General features: G+C 42.1%; 1 protein-coding gene across 5 annotated transcripts in view; it reads left to right on the top strand.

Annotated features, from left to right (window-relative positions):
* The first annotated feature begins 2,406 nt into the window (after nt 1–2,406).
* Nucleotides 2,407–24,035, top strand: part of klhl13 (kelch-like family member 13) — a 30,418-nt gene continuing 8,789 nt past the window's right edge. Inside the window, exons 1-7 of one of the 5 annotated variants that reach the window (XM_084474492.1) lie at nt 2,419–2,462; nt 3,840–3,911; nt 12,989–13,060; nt 17,329–17,470; nt 18,984–19,116; nt 19,728–19,924; nt 22,005–22,800. In XM_084474492.1, coding sequence (XP_084330618.1) covers nt 3,859–3,911; nt 12,989–13,060; nt 17,329–17,470; nt 18,984–19,116; nt 19,728–19,924; nt 22,005–22,800 — 1,393 coding nt within the window. In that variant the 5' untranslated portion in view covers nt 2,419–2,462; nt 3,840–3,858. Of the gene's footprint in view, nt 2,463–3,839; nt 3,912–6,559; nt 6,864–9,716; nt 9,750–12,988; nt 13,061–17,328; nt 17,471–18,983; nt 19,117–19,727; nt 19,925–22,004; nt 22,801–24,035 lie in introns of those variants that run through there. The other 4 variants (XM_084474494.1, XM_084474496.1, XM_084474493.1 and 1 more) reach the window with 4 other exon arrangements.

A 24,035-nucleotide genomic window follows, 5' to 3' on the forward strand; every position in this document is an offset into this window, starting at 1 on the left:
TACACCTAAAAGCAATCCAATAACATAAATGGTGTCCGTTACGATGGGCGTCCATAGGGCGGGGTAAACCTCTTCTTCTGGCCTGTACATGCTTTAATATTTGTTGCTTTACTGCCGTCCTCTGGCTCATTGAGGAAGTTTTAGGTTTTTCGAAAATCATGAAAATTATGAAGATGTACAATTTATACATAGGATAGGAATATGGAAATAGGAAACATTGGATTTTGGAAATATTTAGTGGGCAATGTCCCAGACATAAACTAGCTGACCTGCTTCGGGAACCACCAATACTGAATATACATTGTCAGATGAGAGCGATCCCAATGAGGACAGGACACATTAATCAGAAAGTTTAGACAAAACACTACAGATGTGGAGAACGACAATGACAGCGGCATGAAACATAGAAACATTTGAGTGTGAGCTGTCACCCAGCTAAAGACAGCTGATGATGCTCAGCTGATCCTCGCTACCATGTTGTGACTAAACAAACACTATACTCTGTTTCACTTCAGAGAAGCTGGTGGTCAGGTGGTTTACTAGTTCACAACAGCTTGTTTGTTCCTCATAATACACTTACAAAATGATTAGTCTTGCAGTAGTCAAGGAATATCCCTGGATAGTCACCATAGGCCCCTCATGTTTTCTGTCCCCATTGTAATAACAGAGCTCACAAACCACTCTTTAATACCTTCTAAAATAATGTGGAAATAGTTGTTTTATCTGTTTCTAATTAGAGCTGCAAACGGGCATCTCCTTTAAGCCATAGGATAGCAAAATCTACATTCTGAGAGTCCCTCTCTAAATTCCAAAATGGTTGACATAATTTACTTGAAAAGGATATTATTAAGGTTCCACTAATATTTGAATTGACAAATATATACTACTGCCTGGGAACTAATGGTTAATGGACTTCTTCCACTGACTGAATGTGGGTTCAGATCATAGGTTCAGATCCTTCTCTCAGTAGGATGTGAGATCAGTTGAGATAATCACACACAATTTACACACAGATTCAGGATGAAAGCTGATTGATTCACATATCTATAGATTGAGAAATGTATAATTATGTCTTGTAATTTGAGAATCCATAAGTCACATTATGTAAAAAAAAAAAAGAGCCTGGCGAATACATAATAATTAATAATAGCTTATAGATAGAATGAAATCACAGCTTTAACTTTCCATCATCAAATGCATCTCAATTGTTTTGTCTGATCACGTCCATCACCATCACCATCACGTACCATTATTAGAGCAATGACTTGCCTTGATAGACACTTTTCCCAGACATTAAATGGGAGACATACAGTTTCAGAAGGCCAGAGTGGTTTTGCCCCAGTGTCAAGTAGTCCAGTGCCTGGTTTCCCTGGTGGTTGAAGTGGTACATTGCAAATGTCCCATCAGGCTGTGAACATGCTCAGACATATCCATAAAACCACGAGAAAGGGTTTAAAAGTGGGCACTAAATAAACATGTTCCCGTTAGTCTTTTTGGATGTTGATGGGGCGTTCCCTGGCACCCCAGGGTCCCAACATGCCAGCCCTAGGCAACTTTGTTGGAGAGCCATCCACCCAGCCCTAATGGGAGGGTGCCTTGATGTCAGCACATCCAGGTCTAATGCTGACAGTGGCACTAATGTGAGATGAATCCCATGCAGTAAGAATGTCTCGTCATGCAGGGGTGTACCAGGCCATGTGCATGTCACCCTGGTTTTGGCCCTCTCTCTAAGAGTGTTCCCCCTTTGGTGGAACAATCTCATATAGGTTAAATGATCTATAGAATAACTGGACATTTGAGTTGTGTTGGCTGCATGAAAAGCAAAATGCTTCCCTAGGAGTTTGAGGCATCTAGAAACTTACATCAAAAGATGATTCCAGCGAACCATCCTATACGCTAACGTTATACTATTAATATTGGATGTATGTTGGCCTCTTGGCAGTAGTTACACATATCATAATTCTACATATTTGTATTAAATACATATGATGTATATTACTTTGTTGTCACATATTTTTTATTTCAGAACATGTATCAACATCCTTAACAGTTAACAGCAGCCCATTACAATGTTTTTCTTTCTAAATATATAATAAAGCTTTAGGTTAAAGAGGCAAGGGCATAGATTTTCTATGCTACTTTTACGATTCAATTTGAGTATCACTGTAATGTATTCATAACCATTATGTATTCCTCAAACGGAGCCTGCTTTGCACGGCATGGGTGTAGTACTACTTAAGAGCACTAAATACTTTTTTATTTATAACACTTTATTTAGTAACGGAAGTTTTTAACCAATGAGAGGAGATTGCCATACTGCTAAACCATTTGCAAGTGCGTATGCTGCAGCAATTCCAATAAGCCCTCATTCCATTGGACACTGTGAGAAGGTCCTTCCTCGCTTCTAAGTGGATTTGGGGTTTGCGAGGAAAACAAGGACGCTGGTCATCTTGTTGTCGAAGGTACGATTTTCATTGTTTCAAAGTTGCCACATTTAATTTACGATGCGTTCAAATAGCAATAGCGACACATTTCAACTTGGCCAGCATACTGTTACCAGCTAGTCCGAATCATTCAGGTCAGATTGATAGCAAACCGACCACCCAGAATAGTAACTATCATGTTAACTATTTCCTCACGATGACATACTATTTAATGAAACACAAAGATGATTTTTTTCGGGAAATGGGTAGCAAACCCAATAGGCAGAGCTGTCCGTATGCGACGGGCTGTTGACAGTGTTCCCAGTAGTGCTCATGGAGTTAATTTAAGTTGGCTAATGTCAGAAGAGAGCCCTTCGCTAGCTATACCCAGTGGACCAGATGTCACCGGTGGCCCTACAGGGTGATCAACACGGCCAAATGTGCACCATGTCATGCCTTAACAGCGCTACATCTTATTACACTCGTATGGTTTCGCTCACTAGTGGCATCATGTCACCGGCTGACTGGTTTGTTGTTAGCCGAGTTAGCTAGCAAATAAGCTAGTGGACTATTAGTCATGTTGTTATTTTTACCCTTCTACTTTTCACTTACAAAATTAGTTCCAATGACGTGTTTGTTGAATTTGGAGGGGATTGCAGCAGCTGATTGTGTTGAGGCATGTGGGTGGTGTATTGGTTGTTTCATTACATAACTTATACAGTGAATGGCGTGCATAATGCAAAACAACTCAAACTTTTGTTGTTGGCCACTGTGGATTCATATGAGTTGCCTACAGAAATTTGTCTTTTGAGGGACTTTTCCAAGTAGAACGAAGTCCTCATTTAATAATATAACTAAAACGTCGTGTTAGGACTAAGGCAAAGGGTGAAAATAAACATTTGTACTTTGTCCAATGCAACAGGTTACTCTAGGAAGACCTAAATCGATTCCTATATTTAATGGAGATTATGTTTTTGATGTTACTGTAACGTAGTGATTTATGATGTTGTCGTTAAATATCTAAACTGCCTGTAGCTATTTTTGATGGTCAAAGGTAAGGAATTATTTCGCCAAAACGACCTCTTCCATTTATTTAGAAATTGGGCACATTCATGCAATATTGATTGTTGACAAAATCACATAATATTCTCAATACAATTATAAATGTATGCTGAGCCTCTTTGCTTTGTGTTATATTTAAGAATATAAACAAACCAATAATGACAGTGACACAATAAAGGCAGTTCGATCTTTATTCGTATGGTTCCGGGCCATTGATGTTAAATTGTTGTTTTATCAACATTCATTCATCTTTCTTTTGATGAAGTTTCGGTATTCGTATTCAGTTCTATTTGTTTTTGTGTGAAATGCTATGTTGGTCAGAAGTGGAAGTGTATTCTGTGCATTTTGTTTCAGGCGTGGTCTTGGAGAGGGTATGGAGAACCCTGGACACAGAGGGGAGACGATGCCTATTGCAATGCATGACAGGTACCATCCATGTACATCACTCTGGCCCATACATGTTTCACTGATAATGGTGATTTAAACCGTTTTTGACTTTGGTTGATGACTATACTGATAGTGGTAATAAACCAGATATAATACATAAAATAATAAATGTAATAAAGGGAAGCATAAACCTTAAATACATTTGGGTTGGTGTTAGCCTAATGCTCTTCCGAAATAAGGCTTGGTGAACTAATAGTACACTTTAGTTTAAATCAGTTTCATTGCCCAGGACACGTGATGCAACTATATCGTCCAGTAGCTTGTAGAACAACCTTTATAAATGAAATAAATGTGTTTACTTCACATAATTTACATGAAGTCATTTAGCAGACACTTTATCCAAAGCATCAAGTGAGCGTGGCAGAGCCATGGTCTGCTACTTGAGACACCACTTCAGTTTCTTGAAGCTTGAAGGCATGTGTTCATTTGATACACTGTTGAGGTCTGGGATTTGACCGGCTCTGTCCAAAAAGGCACGGTTCATCTAAATGTATTGAGTTGTAGATTTTGTGGGTGTGCTCGGCATCTCTGTCCGGCCACTTGACCCATTTTCAGACGAGTTTCGACTCCGAAACAGATGGTTTTAAAGTGTCCTCTAGAATATGCTGGTACACACTAACCTCGTTGGCTAGATCAATTTCCCCGACTAGAAGTTGTTGAAAGTACGTAACACATGGCGTTGGTTCCTATTCCACTCTCCAGTGTTTATCTGTATTCCACTGTATTCCATGATTGGACGTTTGTTTGTGCAACGTCAAATCATGTCTCAGAAACGTTGAGTCTTTAAGTTGGTTTTCACATTCGTTAACATGCATTTCCATAAAAGAAGCTTCTTGAACTAAGATGATACGATGACATGTACTTCAGAGTAGGTAAACGGTGGGATAACAATGGATGCACTAATAGGAAAGGTATTTGCAGATACCAAGCAAATATAGGCCATCAGAAATGTTTATTTATGTCATAGTTGTATTATGAACTGCTGTTGAGAACAGTGTAATGGTCTAAAGAGCCCTATAAGTAGATATGTCTGAGTTTCCGAGGCTTGGCAGCGCTTGTTACTGGACGCAGTAGGAGCTGTCTTGAATGTTTTCCGTTAGTATTGGGAATCGCCTTGAAGCCCTTCACAGGGTGATGAACGGCGGCACAAATTGCTTCCCTGTGATCTGCAAATAAAATCCATTGCAGATGTCTTTTCTATTCCTAGTGCTGCTTTCAACACAAACCTGAATACTCCTTTTATAGAGGGCAGCATGTGGAGAGCAGCATTAAAAAAACAAAACCACAGTAATCATCTTTAATGCAACCATGTGTGCCAGGCCATAAGCATCTGGCTGATATTACATTCTCAATTAATATGTAGGTAATAAAGGTGGGCCATACTTGCACGCATGGGGATTGCGTTTGCATATTTAATTAGGTCCACTACTAATGATTGTTCAGAATAATATTGCAATGAACACCCTGGTTAGGCTCCTAGTAGGAACGATTTCATTCATTATATGAATGTTGATAATATTTCACACGCCTCGTGTTCTTTTCTTTTTTAATCACCTGAGGCTAAAATGATTGTTATTTTTAATTTGTATTTGCTATTATTTAAATTATAGTCATGAATACAGACAACTAAACATAGTAACTGGCCTTATTTAACAATTCATAAATTAGCAATTTTTAGGTGTCAACGTTTATTTTTAATTGAACAGCAAAGGTCAAGCACAAAAAGGTTTCCAAAGCTTGAAAGGCTAGCGTTTTGTCTTGTGTGAGTATGTAAAGTAAAGCTATGTGCTTTCTCTAAACAAACTATCCTTTTAGATATATTTTTACGTTGATACATGAATGTAAGCAGTCAGACGGTATTAGTATGCATGCATTTAATGAAAGTCTTTGATTGGTGGGGTGAGAGGTTGTGGGATTTTGGCTCCCAGTGTTTGAAGAGAGAGACCTTGTCCTGCCGAGAAGGTGTCGCTCTGACTGTGAGGAGGGTATGCAGTTCATGCCAATGCTGTGGGTGATAATTCAGAGAGGAAGAGAACATTCTTTAGGGCACACCGTGTGTTTATGTATATTTCATAGCTTAGGCACTGGAAGAAATGGAAAGTATAGGATTGTTCCTCTGTGTTATATCGAATCAAGGATGATGTGTTCTTATCGGATTAGCTGGAATTCTCAATACTTTGCCCAAATCGGTTTAATTGGGTATTATGTTATATTAATCAAATTAATATTATGATTATTATTATCATTAATCTAATTTGCAACAATCTTATTTTTTTGTTATTACTATGTTAGTATGTAAGAGATGGCTTAGTTATTGCTTTTCATGCAATGCATTGGATTCTAGCTTTTGCACAGATTGGCATAACAAAGGCTGTCAGCAAAATGTTACGGTTCATTCTAACCCCAGTGTTGTAGGTCCCGCTTCTCCAACAAGATGGCGCCCTTTCTGAGCTTCCACTGGTCTCACCGAGAGAGGCTGATGGAAAGGGAGGGGTTTCTCACCTCCTCCCTCTCTCTCCTCCCCTCCCTCCTACCAACTGAAATGCAGCAGAGGAAATAGCCACTGTGGTGGATCCAACCCGTTGGACTCCCAGCGCTGCTGCTAGTGCTGCTGCTAATGTCACTAGCCTAGTCTGTAGCCTGCGCTCCGTTCTACCAGGGTCCTTCTTCCTCTTCTTCTTCCTCGCCCCTCTTCCCCCTCCTCTCTCTGTCTCTTTTGTTTAATGGTGTGGGCCGTGTGGGATGGAATCGCGCATCGTTGTCAGCAGGTTTTCCGTGGATGTGCTCTGTGGTGCGCGTGCGACCGTAGCGCCGTTGTGGTGACAGCAGCAACATGCCACTGAAATGGAAAAGCGGGTCGCCGGTCAGCTGGAAATTCCCCGTGCCCGTGCTTAAGACGTCCAGGTCGTCGCCTCTGTCGCCTGCTTACATGTGAGTTAAGAGGAGAGGGAGGGAGCGGTGCCAGGGCGGTGGGGGGTGGCCGATCAGGTGGAGGTCCACCGCCTTGGTAAAGTTATTCAGGTTTCAGATTTTTTTTTTCACAATCATTTCAATGCGTTTTTTTTTATTTAATTGGGTTTGGTTTGAATGTGTCTCCTCTGGGTGTGAGAGGAGGGGGGGGGTCTGTGCGGCTGCAGCCTTGATCTAGCAGGAAATGATTGTGTTCACTGTGCTGAGTCTGCGCTCTGCTTGGGTTGTACTCCTCCTCCCTGTGGCTGACATCTATTGTATCGGTGGCCAGTGGAAGGCTGCGCTCCGTGCACCCAGCGAGGCAAATCCCGCAGATTGGTTCAGTGCACCGAGAGCTTTTGCGTCTGTGCCATTGCACTCTGCCTTGGGCAATGTTTGTTTGGTCCTCTTTTAGTGGCTTTGGGAGGAGCCTGTCTTTGTGAGGGCGCATGATGTGTCCTGATTTAGGAGCTATTGTCATCTGCTGGTGCTCAGGGGAGGGGGGGGAGGGTAGACATCCTCTTCTTCTCTGGTTTTTGTCAGTTCCATGCTTAAACGCAATGGTGTCCTCTGCTTGTTTGACTAGTGCAGGGTGAACTAGCCTAGCGTGAACTAGCGTAGTGTGAACTAGCAAAGGATGGATTTGCGTGTGCCCAGTAGGCTCTCTTCTGTCTTGTAGGGATGAAGGTATTCAGGGCTCTCCTTGATGCTTGCTAGCATGGAGATATTAATTACAGGGAGGAACAATGTTAAGCACTTTGCCTCCTAACAGCTGTTCAGTGTCTTGTAAATAAAAAGATTATTATTATTCATAAGGTTTTCTTTAATTATTTATTAAGAGGCACACTGTGCTCTTATGCCTGACCTTTTAAGAACTCGCATTAGAATATTTCTGAAATTCTAAACGATAACCATAGTTTCATAAATATTTATGTCATATTTTTGTGTCCCTTGAATAATAATCACGAGCCTTGTTATGAGTAGTAGAAGGGATCCTTTTTTAACACATAAGACTTTAATCCTCTTGGTCATGCTTGGGTTTTTAAGTATGTGTATTTGAGTTGCTCTGAGATGCATAATCTATAATAACAATGACATGTAGTTGTGTAGTGCCAGTACCAAGTTCTCCTTCACAACAATAAAATATTAAATCACCATTCAACTTAAGTAATTGACCATTATATATCATATTCTAGAGATGTTTTCTTGACATCACATCGTAAAACATAATTGTTCATGTGTTTAATGTCTTTATTAGGAACCACAGCTCTATTTAAAGACCCACTCCAGCAATGGCACAGAAGTGTGTGTAGCTAATGTGTAGGGCCTCCGCCCTCTTCTGCCCGGCCTGGGTCTGTCTCTGCCCTACAACCCAGAGCTATTTTGATACATGTATATTGTATGTTGTGTTTTTAGACACACAGATATTGGGCCCCCAATTATAGGTTACTGTGGTCAGGGAAAATTGAGTCTGTCCCTGCCCCGTTGAGCACATAACCTCTGTCCCTTTCCAGTTCACTGGAGACGCCTTCCCTCCTCACATGTACATCTGGTAAATTCTGCGCTGAGTGTCTGTATTGTGGAGCCTGGTGAAATGTGCGTGTTATGTGAACTGGTGTGTCTTTAATTGAGAACTGGATAGTAACAGTGTCCTTGCATATGTGTGGCTGCCTGCAGCGAGCCCACTCTCGTCTATATATAAACAGAGTCGCTGCCCTTGGTGCAGATTTCATGTTAGTAAAGAATGGCGATGGTTCAGTGCCTCTAACGGCCATGGCGTGATTCCAAGCTAGGTGAAACACGTTGTCGGGTTCATCCTTGGCTTTTTTTATGAAACTACTTGACGGGGCGGCTCATTTAACAAAACAAATGTATCGATCAGTATAGGTATAATCAGCTCTGACAAAATAGTTTCCCTACAAGTTTTTCTTTCGACATGGATTTGAAGTGCTTGCGCCTGTCTCCTTGCATCATTGAGATAGCCCTGTCTGTTCTTTTTTTAGGAAGAAGATGCTTTGGTTTACCACATGGTCTTCCAGAATTAGAGATGGTGTAGGTTGTTGCTATATGGATGTGGGAGAATCTCTAGGCAGTTCAGCACGAGCTTCAAATATACTAGTAGATCATGTTCTTTTTTTGTCTAGTGTGCACTACTAGGCATAGAGGAAACTATGAATTGCCAGTGTTGCTGTTTGTGACTTGGTTTCATCTTGGAAAATGGATATGTAGAAAAAAAGAGTGTGCACACTTTTACTTCTTAAATGGAAATGAGAAAAGTCTGGCTTCCTCTGATTAATGGTTGTATCGTCATAACTGCTGTAACAGGGAATTACCATAATGATGATGATCCCTTTTTTTTTTGCTTCTCTTGCATTGTAGTACTCGTAAAATGTTGTATAATATAACGTGTGATTATAACAAAGAACAGTCACTGTCCAAAATTGGACCATCCATTATTGGATGGTTGAATGTACTGCCTTTGTTCATACACTGTTTGTGAGGAGTATTCCAGCTTCAGAGTGTAGGAGACCTCTTGTGTTGGTGCACCAAGCATGCATTGAGGCTGTTGTTGAGTTTTCTCACTAAACATTGACGTTCCACTTCACTTATTGAAGTCACTCATAATCATTCACTTACCGAGAATTCTGACAAGCTTGCCATTCGCGGGTTGGCTATCTTGGTCCACTGTGTGTGTGTGTGTGTGTGTGTGTGTGTGTGTGTGTGTGTGTGTGTGTGTGTGTGTGTGTGTGTGTGTGTGTGTGTGTGTGTGTGTGTGTGTGTGTGTGTGTGTTTGGGAAGTTCTACCCGTGTTAATTTAGGTGTTGCTCAGTTGCTGTTGGGTGATGCTGGCATACTACGCATTTTAAGGTACTTTCATTTTTGGGTACTTGGCAAGATTCAGGATTTATTATGTTGGAGTATTTGGCATCTGAAGGTACTTGGTGTGGTAAATTACTGTTAATAAAATGTTAACTTAGCATCAGATACTTCATATGTTAGTGTTTATGGCTAATTGGTGGGCTTGGTATGTTATAGTGCTTGGTATGGTAAAGTAATGTTAGTGTAATGTTGGTGTACTTGATATGTTGGTGTATATGGCTTATTGGTGGGCTTGGTATGTTTACATATTTGGTATAGCAAAGAACTGTCTGCATAATGTTGTTATGCCGAACATCAGATATTGCCCTGGGCAGATGAAGGTTAGACAACTAGACTGATGGTGCTCTTTGGTCCAGATAACTATGACGCACTAGCAAGGTATTCACAGAACAAACCTGTACGGAGACTTATGCATAAACCAATAGTACCTCAATGCCCAAGGCAACGGTCTGGCTTAATGATGAATGGCTAGCCATTAATGGTAGACTCTCAAAGAGGCCTGAGAAACAGGAATGGGAAGGGAAGGCGGGATAATTTGTCGTAACCTGTCCAGTAGCCCCACCGCCACATCTCTGTACATGTATATGTGTCTATATATATATATATATATATTATTTATATATATTTTACTCCTTTAACCAACACTTGGCAAGCTTGACAGTGTTTATCTGGTGAAACAGCTGTTTTCAAGTTGGATGTATGTGCACTGTATACTATAATGAGAGCAAGTCTCATACATTGGCCTGTAAATCATGTGGAGAAATCTCTGGAGTCGGGCTTAAATCAACTGGCATGGTTAATGTGCCAACATGACAGTTGCTTTAATTGGAGCATGGCTTTAACAAGCCAATTTATTTGGAGTGCATGTAGATGAAAGAAAATAGAAGTAGCCACCGTTGGTACAACCTAGAAACCAGAACCTGCCTTTGGCTTGCATGGTTCCGAGCTCAGTTTAACCATCGGCTGACTGTATTACCCTAACAAGGAACACGTACCTGAGAGGGTGGCCTGACAGGCAAAGTATTAAAAATAGGACAACTGACCAGCTTAATTATGCATGTAGCATTTCCTGATGAAGGCTTTTTCTATATAGATTGGACGGCTGCCAATTTCCCCTTGTTGAAGTTTATGAGCTTTGACTCTCTGGCTCTGCCATTGGCCGCCTTTGCTCACTGATGTGCCTATTCCAACCAATCGGATTTGGCTATAGGTTAGTCTGTGAGGAGAGGACCTGGCAACTCAGGGTTTAGTGGTGGAGGGCAGTGCATTTAATTGAAGCAAAAACGAAGGCTGCTCCTTTTATTGTGGCAGCTGCACTTTTCTTTGGCAGAAATTCTGCAGAATAAATGTTTATTTTAGTTGCATGAGCCTGCCATTTGAGAACGGCTGGCTACATTGCATTTGTGCCGGTCTGATATGAAAGCATAAGGACAACTTAGTGTTGATCCCTGATTCTCTCTGTAGACACAATTATTATATTACTACACCAGGGTCCAGGTTTTTTTTTTTTTTTTTTACCTGCATATTTGTCAAAACTATCCGCCATAGGCTGGGGTCAGCTCTCAATTTTTAACCTGCCTATTACTTTAATTGTAGGAAGTAGGCCTGGGCGATATGGCTGAAAGACATATCACAATATAACTTGATCATATTGATCGATATCGATAACTATTGATCATTTTAATTACCTAAAAAGACTAGGAATTACCATGCTGGATTTAAACACTTCTGTTTAACACTTAATATGACCTTCCACTGTTCTTCATTGATAAATACTCCAATGTCGATACAACAATGAAAAACACTCAAATATTAAATAGTAAATAAGTATGGAACCATGTTTGTGTAGCAAACCCAGCTGCTAGATTTGGTAGTCCAGTCTCTTATCGATATATATATTGAACATGTTTTAGATTGATATTGATCAAAGGTCTATCACAATACGATAATTTAGGAAGTGGTAGGAAGGAAGTAGGAAGTGTCAAATTTACCTTATCTGACTAATATCTGATCTTAGAATGTTGTTTGGCTAGGCTGAATTTGCACACATTCCAGACAAGCATCAATACAAAAAGAATAACATTACAAAACCCATGTTGATTCATAGCAATGGCAGTTGTCTCTCTGAAATACATGCACATGTTGTAAGTTTCATAAGCTCTGCCCTTGTTGATCTTGGCTCACTGGATGCAGGCTAGCCTTAGAGTGGTGCAAGAGCAGAGGCTGTCACTCTTTCTGACAGATGACTAGGATGCTTTTGACTTATTTCCTTTCATTCCTCCTTTCCTTTCCTACTGACCTTTTCCCTGCCTACATGGGCTGTTTTGTCAATGTCACTGAATGATGATGTATGCAGTGGATATTGGATAGAGCTGTGTGAGGGCCCCGAGTATTATAAATACAAATTTGGACAAGGTACAATATAGTCACCACCATGCCCTCGAGGTGGGAGCTGTTCGTCTAATGACTTGAGTTGAGAGGAGACACTGCCCAGAGGACTGGGCAGTTAGTGGATTGTCCACTAACTGCAGGTAGTGCTGCATCGAGGGACGGGTGGTAACAGTTTTGACTAGTTCAGTACCCTGCGGCGATTCAAGCCCAATGGAGTGCTTCGATTTCAACACAAATCTGCAATTTCTTCTGTGCAAACACGCCACTATCAATCAGCAGGGTCTTCAATGTTCCATTTTGGTTTACGAGTAACTTCATACTGGTCCATACACTGCATTTGTTTCTATCTGGCAACATATAATTTCAACCTTATGAACAGATGCCCATTAAAGAAACAACATTGAACCCAATTACTGACCTAACCATGAATCATGAAACTGTAAAAAATAGTTTTCAGTGACCTCAACCGTAAGCAATTAGTCTTATTTATTCACTGGCTTTTATATTTGTAATTTCCATCCATCTTTTAAAATGGTGCTTTAATGTGTCATTTATGTAAAATTAATAAAATGTGCTTTACAGATGTAGTCTAGAACTGTCTGGATTTTATGCCACACTTTTACCAGTGTTTTCACACACGTTTCCCAAAAGCGACAAAGATACCACAGCGGGATACATCTTACTCTTACTTACTCTACTACAATATGTTACATGAGCCATAGCTAGCTTGAAATAGCTTTAGCATTAGCAAGCGTTTAGCTTTGTAGCTTGGTCCGTGGTACCGTGGTTCAGAGTCTCACTGTGGTCTACTGTCTTGTCTGTTTTTTGTTTGCCAGCCACCAACACTCCTTTGTGGTGTGGACCTCACGCTCGCTCTTCGCAGCCTCTGCCACTTACCACCTGACAGGGTAAATGTCTGTTAGCACTGTAGTTGATTTTTGTCGTGCTCAGTGTCGCTGTGATCCTCCTCAGCATCTCTTAGCTTAGAGTGTACCTCCTCCAGAAATGCTGTTCCCAGAAGCTGTCTGTCGCCATTTACCTGGTAGATGTAGCTTAAGCCTCCCCCCTACCTGTTGTCTTGTGTTAAATATAAATAGATGCTGCTTTACGTGTCATGGTTTGTATGTGTATGTGCTACAATTGAAGCATGTATAATTAGTAGTTCATAGTTTGACTAGTTTGCCTTGTGTGTTGTGGTGATGGACTCTGTCCCGAAATTACTGTGTCAAATTGGTTATCGTATTGTCCTTTTTAAGTGTTGACTTGATTTTCTCGGCATGTTAATTAGAATTGCATTAACGATTTTATGACAATGTAATTGTATGTATCTATACAAATTAATGAAGAAAGCAATGTGCGAAGACTACAATTTGACAGCACTCAGACATGCCCTTAGCATCACAGGCTTACATCATTCAAGCATTGCATAATTACTATTCTGTGTTTAATTTATTTTATATTATAGTCAAAAAGGTCAGTGGCCCACTTGAACCAATTATCTCACTGTGAAATGCTTTCAACAGTCATGTTTTTCCCTGTCCATCAACCTCTATTTCAGGAACCAAGTGTCAATTTAACCAATTTTAATCATTTCCAATGTGCCCATTATGCAGACACTTTCATCCATAGCGACATAATGACTGCTCCAGCAACTTAATGCACTCTGAGTGGTCGAGGTTTATTAGTAGTGGGAACATGACAGTAAACCATGATGTTTGTGATAACCCTACAGCTGTCACAAGTGCTCTTCACCCTAAAGTTACGTTGCTGTAGTTAACACGCACAACAGACGGTTGACAGTTTTGTCGGTTTATTGTGATTTTGCACTCTTCTGCTTTTATAGGGAATGTTATGCACAAGCAGGTAAAGGTTAGGGCCTCTTGCCCTAGCATACCTACATGTTAGGCTGCGGACATTGGGGCTCAAACGGAGGACCTCTTAATATGGACATCAGAGATGAGAACTGTTCCTTGACTCAAAGTAGCCCAGATAGAGGAGATCGCTGAATGGCGGATTGGTTTTAAGTAGGGCTGGGCAAGTTAACACGTTAATTACGTGGCATCACAATCTTATTTTAATGCGATAAATACAAATTGATGCATTAACGCACATTCTTTTTTTTTAACTTTGATTTTGAAAGGTTTGGCCCACAGAATGTCAACATTCATATCAGAAATCATTTTTGTTTTTAGTTCCACTTGCTTTAGATTCAATTCACTTGCAGTAAGTGACTGCCTGATTACAATTCCCAAATCTGTGGCACTACTTATTTGAATTTAGCTACACTTGTAGTAACTAGAGATGCTCCGATCAGCATCTCTAGATCACCAAAATTATGATCTGCCGATTGCTGATCACTGCCGATCACAGAATGGCAGGGGAAGGGGAATATATTATTTATATTTTATATATGGAAGATTCCATATATTTTATATATAATCTAGATAGCAGGCAAGCACCAGTTTCTGTTCCAATACACTCTTTATTTTTTCTCTTTGGATCCCCCATGACTGAAACATGTCGCTCAATGCGTTCATCAAAGCCTCTGCAGAATCTGACGATACAATACTGAAATGTTCCTGCATTCATACTGCTGTTTTTACGGGACTGAAATGTTCATGCACGCATACTGCTGTTTTTATGGTACTGAAATGTGCCTGCTCGCTTACTGAGCTATGCAAGTGCTCCATAAACTAAACTTAACGTTAAACTGCCTTCTTTTGTAAATTTACGTCAATTGATCGGCTTTTTTGATCGCCTCTTTCGGCGTTCTCCGATCATGCTATTTTCAGCCAATATCGGCCAATCACGATCGGCGTCCGATCAATCGGAGCATCTCTAGTAGTAACTGTTGTTTTACAATTGTACTAATTAACTGCCTGTTTACAATTCCCAAATCTGTGGTGTTCCGTAAGTTTCATATTCCACCCACACTGAGTCAATAAAACTCTCAAGTTCACGTGGTCTAGTTTTTGCATTGGTATGAAGATAATGTGTCATTCCATTTGATAATCTCATTTAACTTCAATTGGAGAAAATTTAAAATATAATTTTGTGTGATTAATCGCAAGTTAACTCACCAATACTATGCGATTAATCGCAATTTAAAATTTTTAATCGTTGCCCAGCCCTAGTTTTAAGTCATGGTGGTCAGGTGCATCAGGGAGAGACACACTAATGCCACACAGTCGTGCACACCTTTGCTGAATGTAACTTTGTGCACAGTCCTTCACAACTTCAGACAATTTGTCACTATTAAATGTTAACTTGATTTTGAATAGGAAAGCCTTTTTTCCATTTGCAGTTACACTATTATATAGTTACTTGCTTACTTTAAATTTTTTATTATACCCAAGCAAATGTTTCTGTTCCCTGTAATAATGCATCCCATTTTATATACATTAGAAAACCATGTCTCGATCTATGACAAATTATTTAGCATACTTAAAACTACACTATCTAGCAGAAGTGTGGTCCTGTCTACTTTCCCGCATCCCTAAGGTGCAGGGTTGCAGGGGGGGATTAAATTAGCATTGATACGGTACAGTTCCTTAAGGTGGCAGTCAGACTGCTACTCTGTTCACTAAGCAGTTTGTGCTGAGCAGATTCCCTCAGCAGAAGGTCAGTGTTCACCTCCCACTTCGCCAGTCTCCTCATGCTTTCGTTGGGTTGTGCAGAAAGATATGTTTTTATGTATTTACTCCTTTCCCACTGGTCCAGGGGCCTCATGTACAAAGCTTGCTTATGCACAAAAAAGCTGCGTAAGCAACTTCTCACGCAAACGTTTGGATGTACAAAGACTGACTTGATGTGAGAAAGTGCGGTTCTCCATGCAAACTAAATGCCTGGCTTACGCACATTTCTGCTGCATTTTGTCAGTTGGCGGCACATAGAGGCAATGCAGCGCAACATTAGGCCTACGCGATCACGAGTCATGAAGTAATATTGCAATATGAGGCTAGTTCAAAGTGGATTTGAACGTCGGGATGCGTGATCTTAAATGTACTTCAATCATGCGTTATTGTTGTCGAGACGCATAATGTGACACTGTTGTTAGGCTAAACTTAAACAGACCCATAAAACTAAATTGTCAATATTGGAATTAAAAGGAATATTATTTTCAGTGATGGCTTGTTTATTAAATGTTACATATTTTCCGGACCACGACCACGACATCTGGGCTAATTGATCTCTTCACGCATTTGTTGTGAAATTCTTGACTGCAATATTATTATGTGATGTTGAGTGGAGTAAGCACAAGCCATTGTTACTTAAAATCAATCCATCAATGAACCAGTCGGCCAATTTCGAATTATGTAGGCCTACATATTATTGACACCTTGGGTGTATGGGAACAACCTATCGTCAGCATGCATCTCCAAATAAATGAGAATATAAAAGTGTGTGTGTGTGTGTGTGTGTGTGTGTGTGTTGTTAGAAGATATTCAAAATGAACGGGTGTTCTGCGACTATTATTATATTTTTTTGGCTCATGTTGATGACTGGCCTATCAGCCGATTCGGATTCCCAAGCGCTATCCTCTTGGAACTATGTATTTCTCCTAACAAGGGCACTACTGCAGGCCTATTTATACTAATTAGCATATTAAATGAGGGAGGAGACTGGGCGGAGAGTCGGGCTCGTGCATGTGCGCTCAATTTCACGTTAATTGGGATGTACAAAGAGAATCTGCGTGAAATCATGCTTACGCAAGGATTGATACATCCAGATTTTTTTGTGTGCAGCAGCTTTCCAGATTTTGGCGTCCGCAAAGTTTTAGTCAGAAGTCTTAGTACATGAGGCCCTTGGTCCTTAATTTTGCTCTCCTTAACAATCCCGGTATCATTGCCCCTCCATACCTTTTTTAAGGGGCATCATTAAAAATGTGCTATTTACTCAGATTTACGCAGATGCTTTCATCCACAAAAGCATCAGATACAGGTCTAGGATTAGGCATCTTTTTCAGGGATGCCTAGAGGTAGACTGCAGACATTGGTCGAGAGTCTACACCCTAACCCCTAGACTATCCTACCATACTAATTAACGCTCTTGCCGTTGCCTGACTATATTTCAATGTATTCCTCCACTCTGCTTCCCGAAACACTGAAAACAAATGCGTGAAATGTGCCAGTTTTCTAACCAAGCTCCCTCCATGTTCCCCCGGTTCTCCGGGCAGATCCCTGGTGGAGGACGACGACGCTCACATGAAGGTCGCGCTGGGCTACGGAGACGTTGGCGTCCCCTCCCACCTCCAGGCCTCCAAGACGGGGAACACTCGCTTCTTCACCAGCAACACACACAGCGCCGTGGTTCTGCAGGTACACACGGCCACCGGCACACAGCAGAGTCAGGGTCAGAATCACAGGACTAGCCAAATGTACGGTAGAAATGGACAAGGGGACACGTCTTGGTGCAGGTGTCTGCATCCTTTCAGAGATAAAAATATTGTAGAAAATGCATTTTCTGAAGAAAATGTGGTGAGTGCTGTAGTTTAGTGCAAAATAGGTTTTTAATAAAGCCACATAGTTTGAGACTATTGGTTAAGCTTTAATGGTTATGGTATTTCTTGTTTCATTGGCGCTAAAATGATTTATTTATCGATTGGAAATATGAATGTTAAATATCTGGCGTTTGTGTGGGGACCCCCGTTTATATGGCTAAAGGCTAGGTGCTTCCTACATATCCTCTGTACTTCCGGTAGAAGCTAAATGCTAACAATGCTTAAGAACAATCTTTTTCACGTCATGCTATCTTCACAAACGATATGTCATGAAAGACAGTATAAGCCTCATTTTGTGAGCTTATCTCGAATAACAATTCAATAACACACTTTTCAAGTCTCCCTCACTCACTCTTCAAACAGCTCAGCTATTCTATGTTTTATCTCAAATGTATTCAAACTTTATCACTTTAGCTATTTGTTTAACTCATCACTTTATTTGTTTCCAACCATTTACATTTTTTTCAATGGTGTGCATGTTTACATTGTTTACTCCATTTAGACTTTTAAATACTTTTCAGTGTTATAAGCCATCCCACATTTCTTTACGTCTTAACCCATGTGGCTTTATGAAAACATATTTTAAACCTCACTTTGCACTATAGCGCTCACCATATTTTCTGCAGGAAATGCGTTTTCTAACTTTTAGATTGTTATCAGTTATGGCGTTTATATAGTTGTATTATTTTCTGTTGTAAACATTGCTCTTGCTGCTCTTAAAATATAAATCATTTTGAATATTTATTATAAATATAGCAAAGCAGGATGACTGCTGTGTAGGAGAACAGGAAAGCCAAAGTGAGGCACATAGCTGCTCAAAAGAGGAAAAAAGCAAAGGCAAGAAAACAAGAAATTGTTAGCACTGCTTCATATAGTAGGTCACTGACAGGCTTTTATGTGTCACCTAAAGAGACTTTGTTTAGAAAAATGTAGCATGAATCATGTGAAGGTGCCTTGCATTGATAAAAATGAAAGGATATATAATAATATATCTAAATATTTTCTGCCAAAAAAATCACCAGTTTGCACCCCTGTCATTAATTACGCTTTGAAAGTATCTATTAATATACAATGGGACGTCAATGTCTATTGTTATTTGCAATACAATTTATAGAATTAGGACGGAAAACCAATCATTGCATTAGCATCACAACACAGCCATTTCTGTGCCACTAGTGTCTGTCGCTCACTTTCTCTTTGCATCAACATACAGCCAGAGCACATCCCCATTGCAGTGGAGCTTATGGAAATGTAGTTTTCATTCCATCCCTACTCGTAGTCCTGTCTTCTCCTCAGGCCAGTCTGTGACCCGTCTGCCTTCTGTCTCCCAGGGGTTTGACCAGCTGAGGATAGAGGGGCTACTGTGTGATGTGACGCTAGTCGCTGGCGATGGAGATGAAGCGTTTCCTGTGCACCGGGCCATGATGGCCTCCTCCTCAGACTACTTCAAAGCCATGTTCACAGGTAGGTCCTTCACGCGTTCAGTTACTACTGCACACGCCCACTCTCTAGTAAGGGTGTGATCCAATTTCCACGGCATACATACACTGCTATGGATGGCGATCCATAGTAAGGTCGCCATCCTACTAAGGTGTTATGCTGCACGTCATTGTACACATTGTTTCCTTTCTGTTGTGTATATCCTTGGCTTAGCCGACACATTAGAATTGAGTTTGTGTTTGATTACAGTATCGCTAAAGAACCACAATCATCGGACGTCTCCTCGATTCATAATGCTCTAAAGAAAGCAATTCAGAGATTTTATTACACTATAATACATTATATTATTATTGTATTATTCTATATTATTTGTTAAAGATAAGCAAGTTGCTCCCCTGGCCCATGTGTTATGTTATGTTCCATATTTGATTCTCAATAAATGTGCTAGTGGGTGTAGATTAATACTAATTGTAAATTATCCGCAGACACTTCTCTGTTACAATGGAGCAGGACTTAACTCACACGCTTTATTATGTCATAAATCCCTCTCAGAGCCCGCTTCTCCTCTGTCGCCCTCCCGGTGGAACAGCCAGCGAGGTGGCCTCATGTCCTCATTATGCTCTTCTGTCATGCAGGTGGAATGAAGGAGCAGGATCTGATGTGCATCAAGCTCCACGGGGTAAACCGAATAGGCCTGAAGAAGATCATCGACTTCATTTACACGGCGAAGCTATCGCTCAACATGGAGAACCTGCAGGACACACTGGAGGCAGCTAGCTTCCTGCAGATCCTCCCCGTGCTTGACTTCTGCAAAGTGTTCCTCATATCCGGGGTAAGGGATTTATAATATTTTATTACACGGCTTTGTTGAATACTCTATTCTGATTGGTCAATTGCGGGGTTCTGTGGCCTGTTATTTCTGAATAGCGGACCCTGCTATGAATAACGGACTGTTGCTATGGAAGACACAGTTCTGATCATAGACTCTGGAGGTCCAACAAATTAAATTCAATAAGTGTCTCACAATACCAGGAGTAGGGATGTCACGAGAACCGATACCAAGTCGATACCAAAATTCTAAAAACGTGACGGTACTCGTTTTTCTTAGTACCGTAGGTACCGAGGAGGCAATTCCTCCAGACGTCACGTGGGCAGCATATACACCTACACGGGAACATGGAAGATGGCAACTGCAGCTGCAGCGAGTGTGACGGCTCTGCCTCGACTCGTCGATAAAAAAAATAGCAGTCGTGTCTGGAAGTACTTTGTGTTTGGAAAGCTGCGCTGCGCGACTGTTTCAGACGGGACCCATTTCAATGTTGCGCTTCTAAACACGCATGTTACGACTGCGTTCCGCATCACTTACTTGATGTTGTTTTGATTGAAGATCGGCAGGTTGTAGTGGGTGCGGCGGTGAATGTGTGCGTGTGTGTGTTGCGAGCGTATGCAATTTCAAAGTAACAAACCAACTCAAAGCCGATGCATGCATCCAAAACTTTTCTTTCAAAACCAAATAAACAAATCAAAAACAGCGTTGCTTATTCACTTCAAATACTTTTTCTTTTCAAAACTTGGTAATTAATACGGCGCGGTACCGAGCGGTTGAAAACAATGTTGGCGTCTCCTGTGGCTGCCGCACCTGCGTTATATTACTTAATATTAGGTTGGAAGTTATGTTTTAAACCCCGCCATGCACGCAAGTGTAAACGCGAGCCGCATAGCTGCATGACTGCCTGCTTTCAGCGCGTATTTTTATTTATTTTTTTATTACTTGACATCCCTAACCAGGAGTGCATTCATTCTTAGCATGGGTGGTCCCAGTGGAAACCAAACCCTCACCCTTGGCAGTGCTTTGCTCTTGCAGTGGAGCTAGATCTGGACGGAATATTGTTATTGTATCCTATTAAAAATCCCTAATGATCTTTCTAAAGTAAATAACAGCTGGTGCATGACCGGCAAAGCCCCATCCCTGCGCTGCCTAGTGTACTTCAGGGTTATCGCTAGGAGCTCAATGGCTGTGGTGGAACCAATGGCGGGAGAGCATATATCACATCCTAATCTGTGAGTCAAACTCACTATACACTATACACTCACAATAATAATCAAACTATAACTAGAGCAGGCTTTGTATGTTTGTCCTTCAATTTCACGGCAACCGTTCATCCGATCGACTTCACACTTGCAGGGGTATTTCTGAGGACCCAAGGGAGTTTTGAGTGTGAAGTTGTTTGGATGAGCCGCTCTCGAGAAAAGCAGCAAACAGCAATACCAGAGACCAGGCAATCGGCCCATTCCCAACAGACATGTGTTGAACGGGCACTGCTTTAGTGGGAATAAACAGAGAGGAGGAGGACATTTTTACTTACTCTGTTTGCTCAGTTGGATTGGTACCACCATAGCTCGCCCGTACGTCTTTGGCTCATCAAACTCGAATGCGATTGCAGTCACTCGTCTTATACTTTGATCAAAGGCAGGCAATCAAATAACCCTTTGACCAATAGCAGGCAGGGGGAGGTCTGCATCCCTCTTGAACGGCAGAAGGCAGCGCGGAAATGTTTGCCTCGGCTCGAAGCCATGCACACAAGACCATATTAGAAACTCTAATAAGACATTTTAGCTGTGTAATGGTGCATTAAGGCTTTGACCTTTCCCTTGTTTCCCGGGAAACAATCTGTAAATGTAAGAGAACTGCAGTGTTTCTTTGTCCTTTGCAAAGCACACCACACAAAGAACCAACCTTTTCAGGTAAGCCCACACTCTGAGGTTGTCCACAGCAGATAAAACTAAGTGGGACTACGCGGCACACGTTGCGTACGTCACTAGTTGGCAGACATTAACATTTGACGAGATCCACTTCTCCCATGATGCATTTTGCCTTTCCCGCCCCAACCCCCCCACCCTGGCCCTTGCAGGTCTCGCTGGACAACTGCGTGGAGGTGGGGCGCATCGCCAACGCCTACAACCTCACGGAGGTGGACAAGTACGTCAACAACTTTATCCTCAAGAACTTCCCCTCGCTACTGGGCACGGGGGAGTTCGTCAAGCTGCCCTTCGAGCGGCTGGCCTTCGTGCTGTCGAGCAACAGCTTGAAACACTGCAGCGAGCTGGACCTGTTCAAGGCGGCGTGCCGCTGGCTGCGCTACGAGGACGGCCGCATGGACCACGCCGCCAAGCTCATGAAGAACATCCGCTTCCCCCTCATGAACCCGCAGGAGCTCATCAACCACGTACAGACGGTGGACTTCATGCGCACGGACAACACGTGCGTCAACCTGCTGCTGGAGGCCAGCAACTACCAGATGATGCCCTACATGCAGCCTGTCATGCAGTCGGAGCGCACGGCCATCCGCTCGGACAGTGGCCACCTGGTGACGCTGGGTGGTGTGCTGCGGCAGCAGCTGGTGGTCAGCAAGGAGCTGCGGCTGTTCGACGAGAAGGCGCACGAGTGGAAGGCGCTGGCGCCCATGGACGCGCCGCGCTACCAGCACGGCATCGCCGTCATCGGCAACTTCCTGTACGTGGTGGGCGGCCAGAGCAACTACGACACCAAGGGCAAGACGGCGGTGGACACGGTGTTCCGCTACGACCCGCGCTACAACAAGTGGATGCAGGTGGCGTGCCTCAACGAGAAGCGCACCTTCTTCCACCTGAGCGCGCTCAAGGGACACCTGTACGCCGTGGGCGGGCGCAACGCGGCCGGGGAGCTCGGTGAGGATTAGATTTGGTTTAAAATTTGCATTTTTCTTGGTTTCTTGTTCGAAGCCCTAGCTAGCGCCTCGAACCAAGAAAAGACTGTTGTTTTGAATCTTTACTACACTATATTTGCTTAGGGGAAATGAGCTTAGTGTACTTTTGCGTCGGACGTACGTTGCCATTTGGACGAATCCAGTTACGTGGTGATGCCGGTTGTGTGTGCGTGTGCGTGTGTGTGCGTGTGTGCGCTCAGTTACGCAGCAAAGGTTACCGAGACAGAGGGAGGCGGAGGTCAGCAAGGGGATGGTCCCCGGAGGTTTAGCGTTTGAAGATCAGGTGTTTTCAAGAACCGGTCTGAAGCATAGTTAGGGCTGATTAGTCAGTATTATGTTATCAAGTAATTAAGTGGAGCTCAGCCAGAGCACAATACAAGGCTCACTCAGCATTCACTCTGAACGACCACTAGGAATATCCTGACATATATTATGCATATTGCGTAAAAACTAAACGCGTCAGGATTGGAATTGAGCGTATCATGATATGAACCCAGCTTATCACGATCAATACTTATTCTATCCGGATACCATGTCCTGACACAAGCTTAGTATATCCTAATAAAACCCAAACTGTAAACCATAAACAGTGGTCCATTTTAGAGTTTGTGTCAAGTAGACTTTGACACAAAAATGACCTGAGTCAATACAGGGCGAGGCGTTGTCATGCGACGAGGCGTGACGCAGGGGGGCAGTGATCAGTCTGGAAGCAAAAACAAGCCCAACTGTGGACCACAGAATGGTACCACCCAGTACTTAACCGTACACTCAGAGCACTGCTGTGGCCAGAGCCCGGGCCAATGACGTCAGCAGTCACTAGTACCTAGCAGGGTTCAAATTAAACCAATGAGCACGGGGCTCACTTGACTGGCTGTCAGAGGGGGTTGAGGCTCGTTAGAACTGCGTGTCTCTGGTTTTTAATAGCATGTCATTTCACCGTCCCTGCTTTTCCCTGTGGGTCTGCCATCCAGCGCCTGTGTACTTTATGTGTTTACCTAGGGCTGGGCACGGAGGATGTGGTTTCAACTCTCTTACGTCTGTGCTGCCCAGCGGTCTTTTCTCTTCTCTCCTTTATAGAAAGTTGTTGAAGTGGATGAGATATTTACAAAGGGTGTCTCTGTGGTGCAATTTGTCTCCCCGTCTTGCAAATACGTCTGGCAGGCAACCATTTATAATTTGAAGGCAAGAGAGATGCTT

The sequence above is a fragment of the Micromesistius poutassou genome, assembly GCF_964030765.1.
Source record: "Micromesistius poutassou genome assembly, chromosome: 10".
Taxonomy (NCBI): domain Eukaryota; kingdom Metazoa; phylum Chordata; class Actinopteri; order Gadiformes; family Gadidae; genus Micromesistius; species Micromesistius poutassou.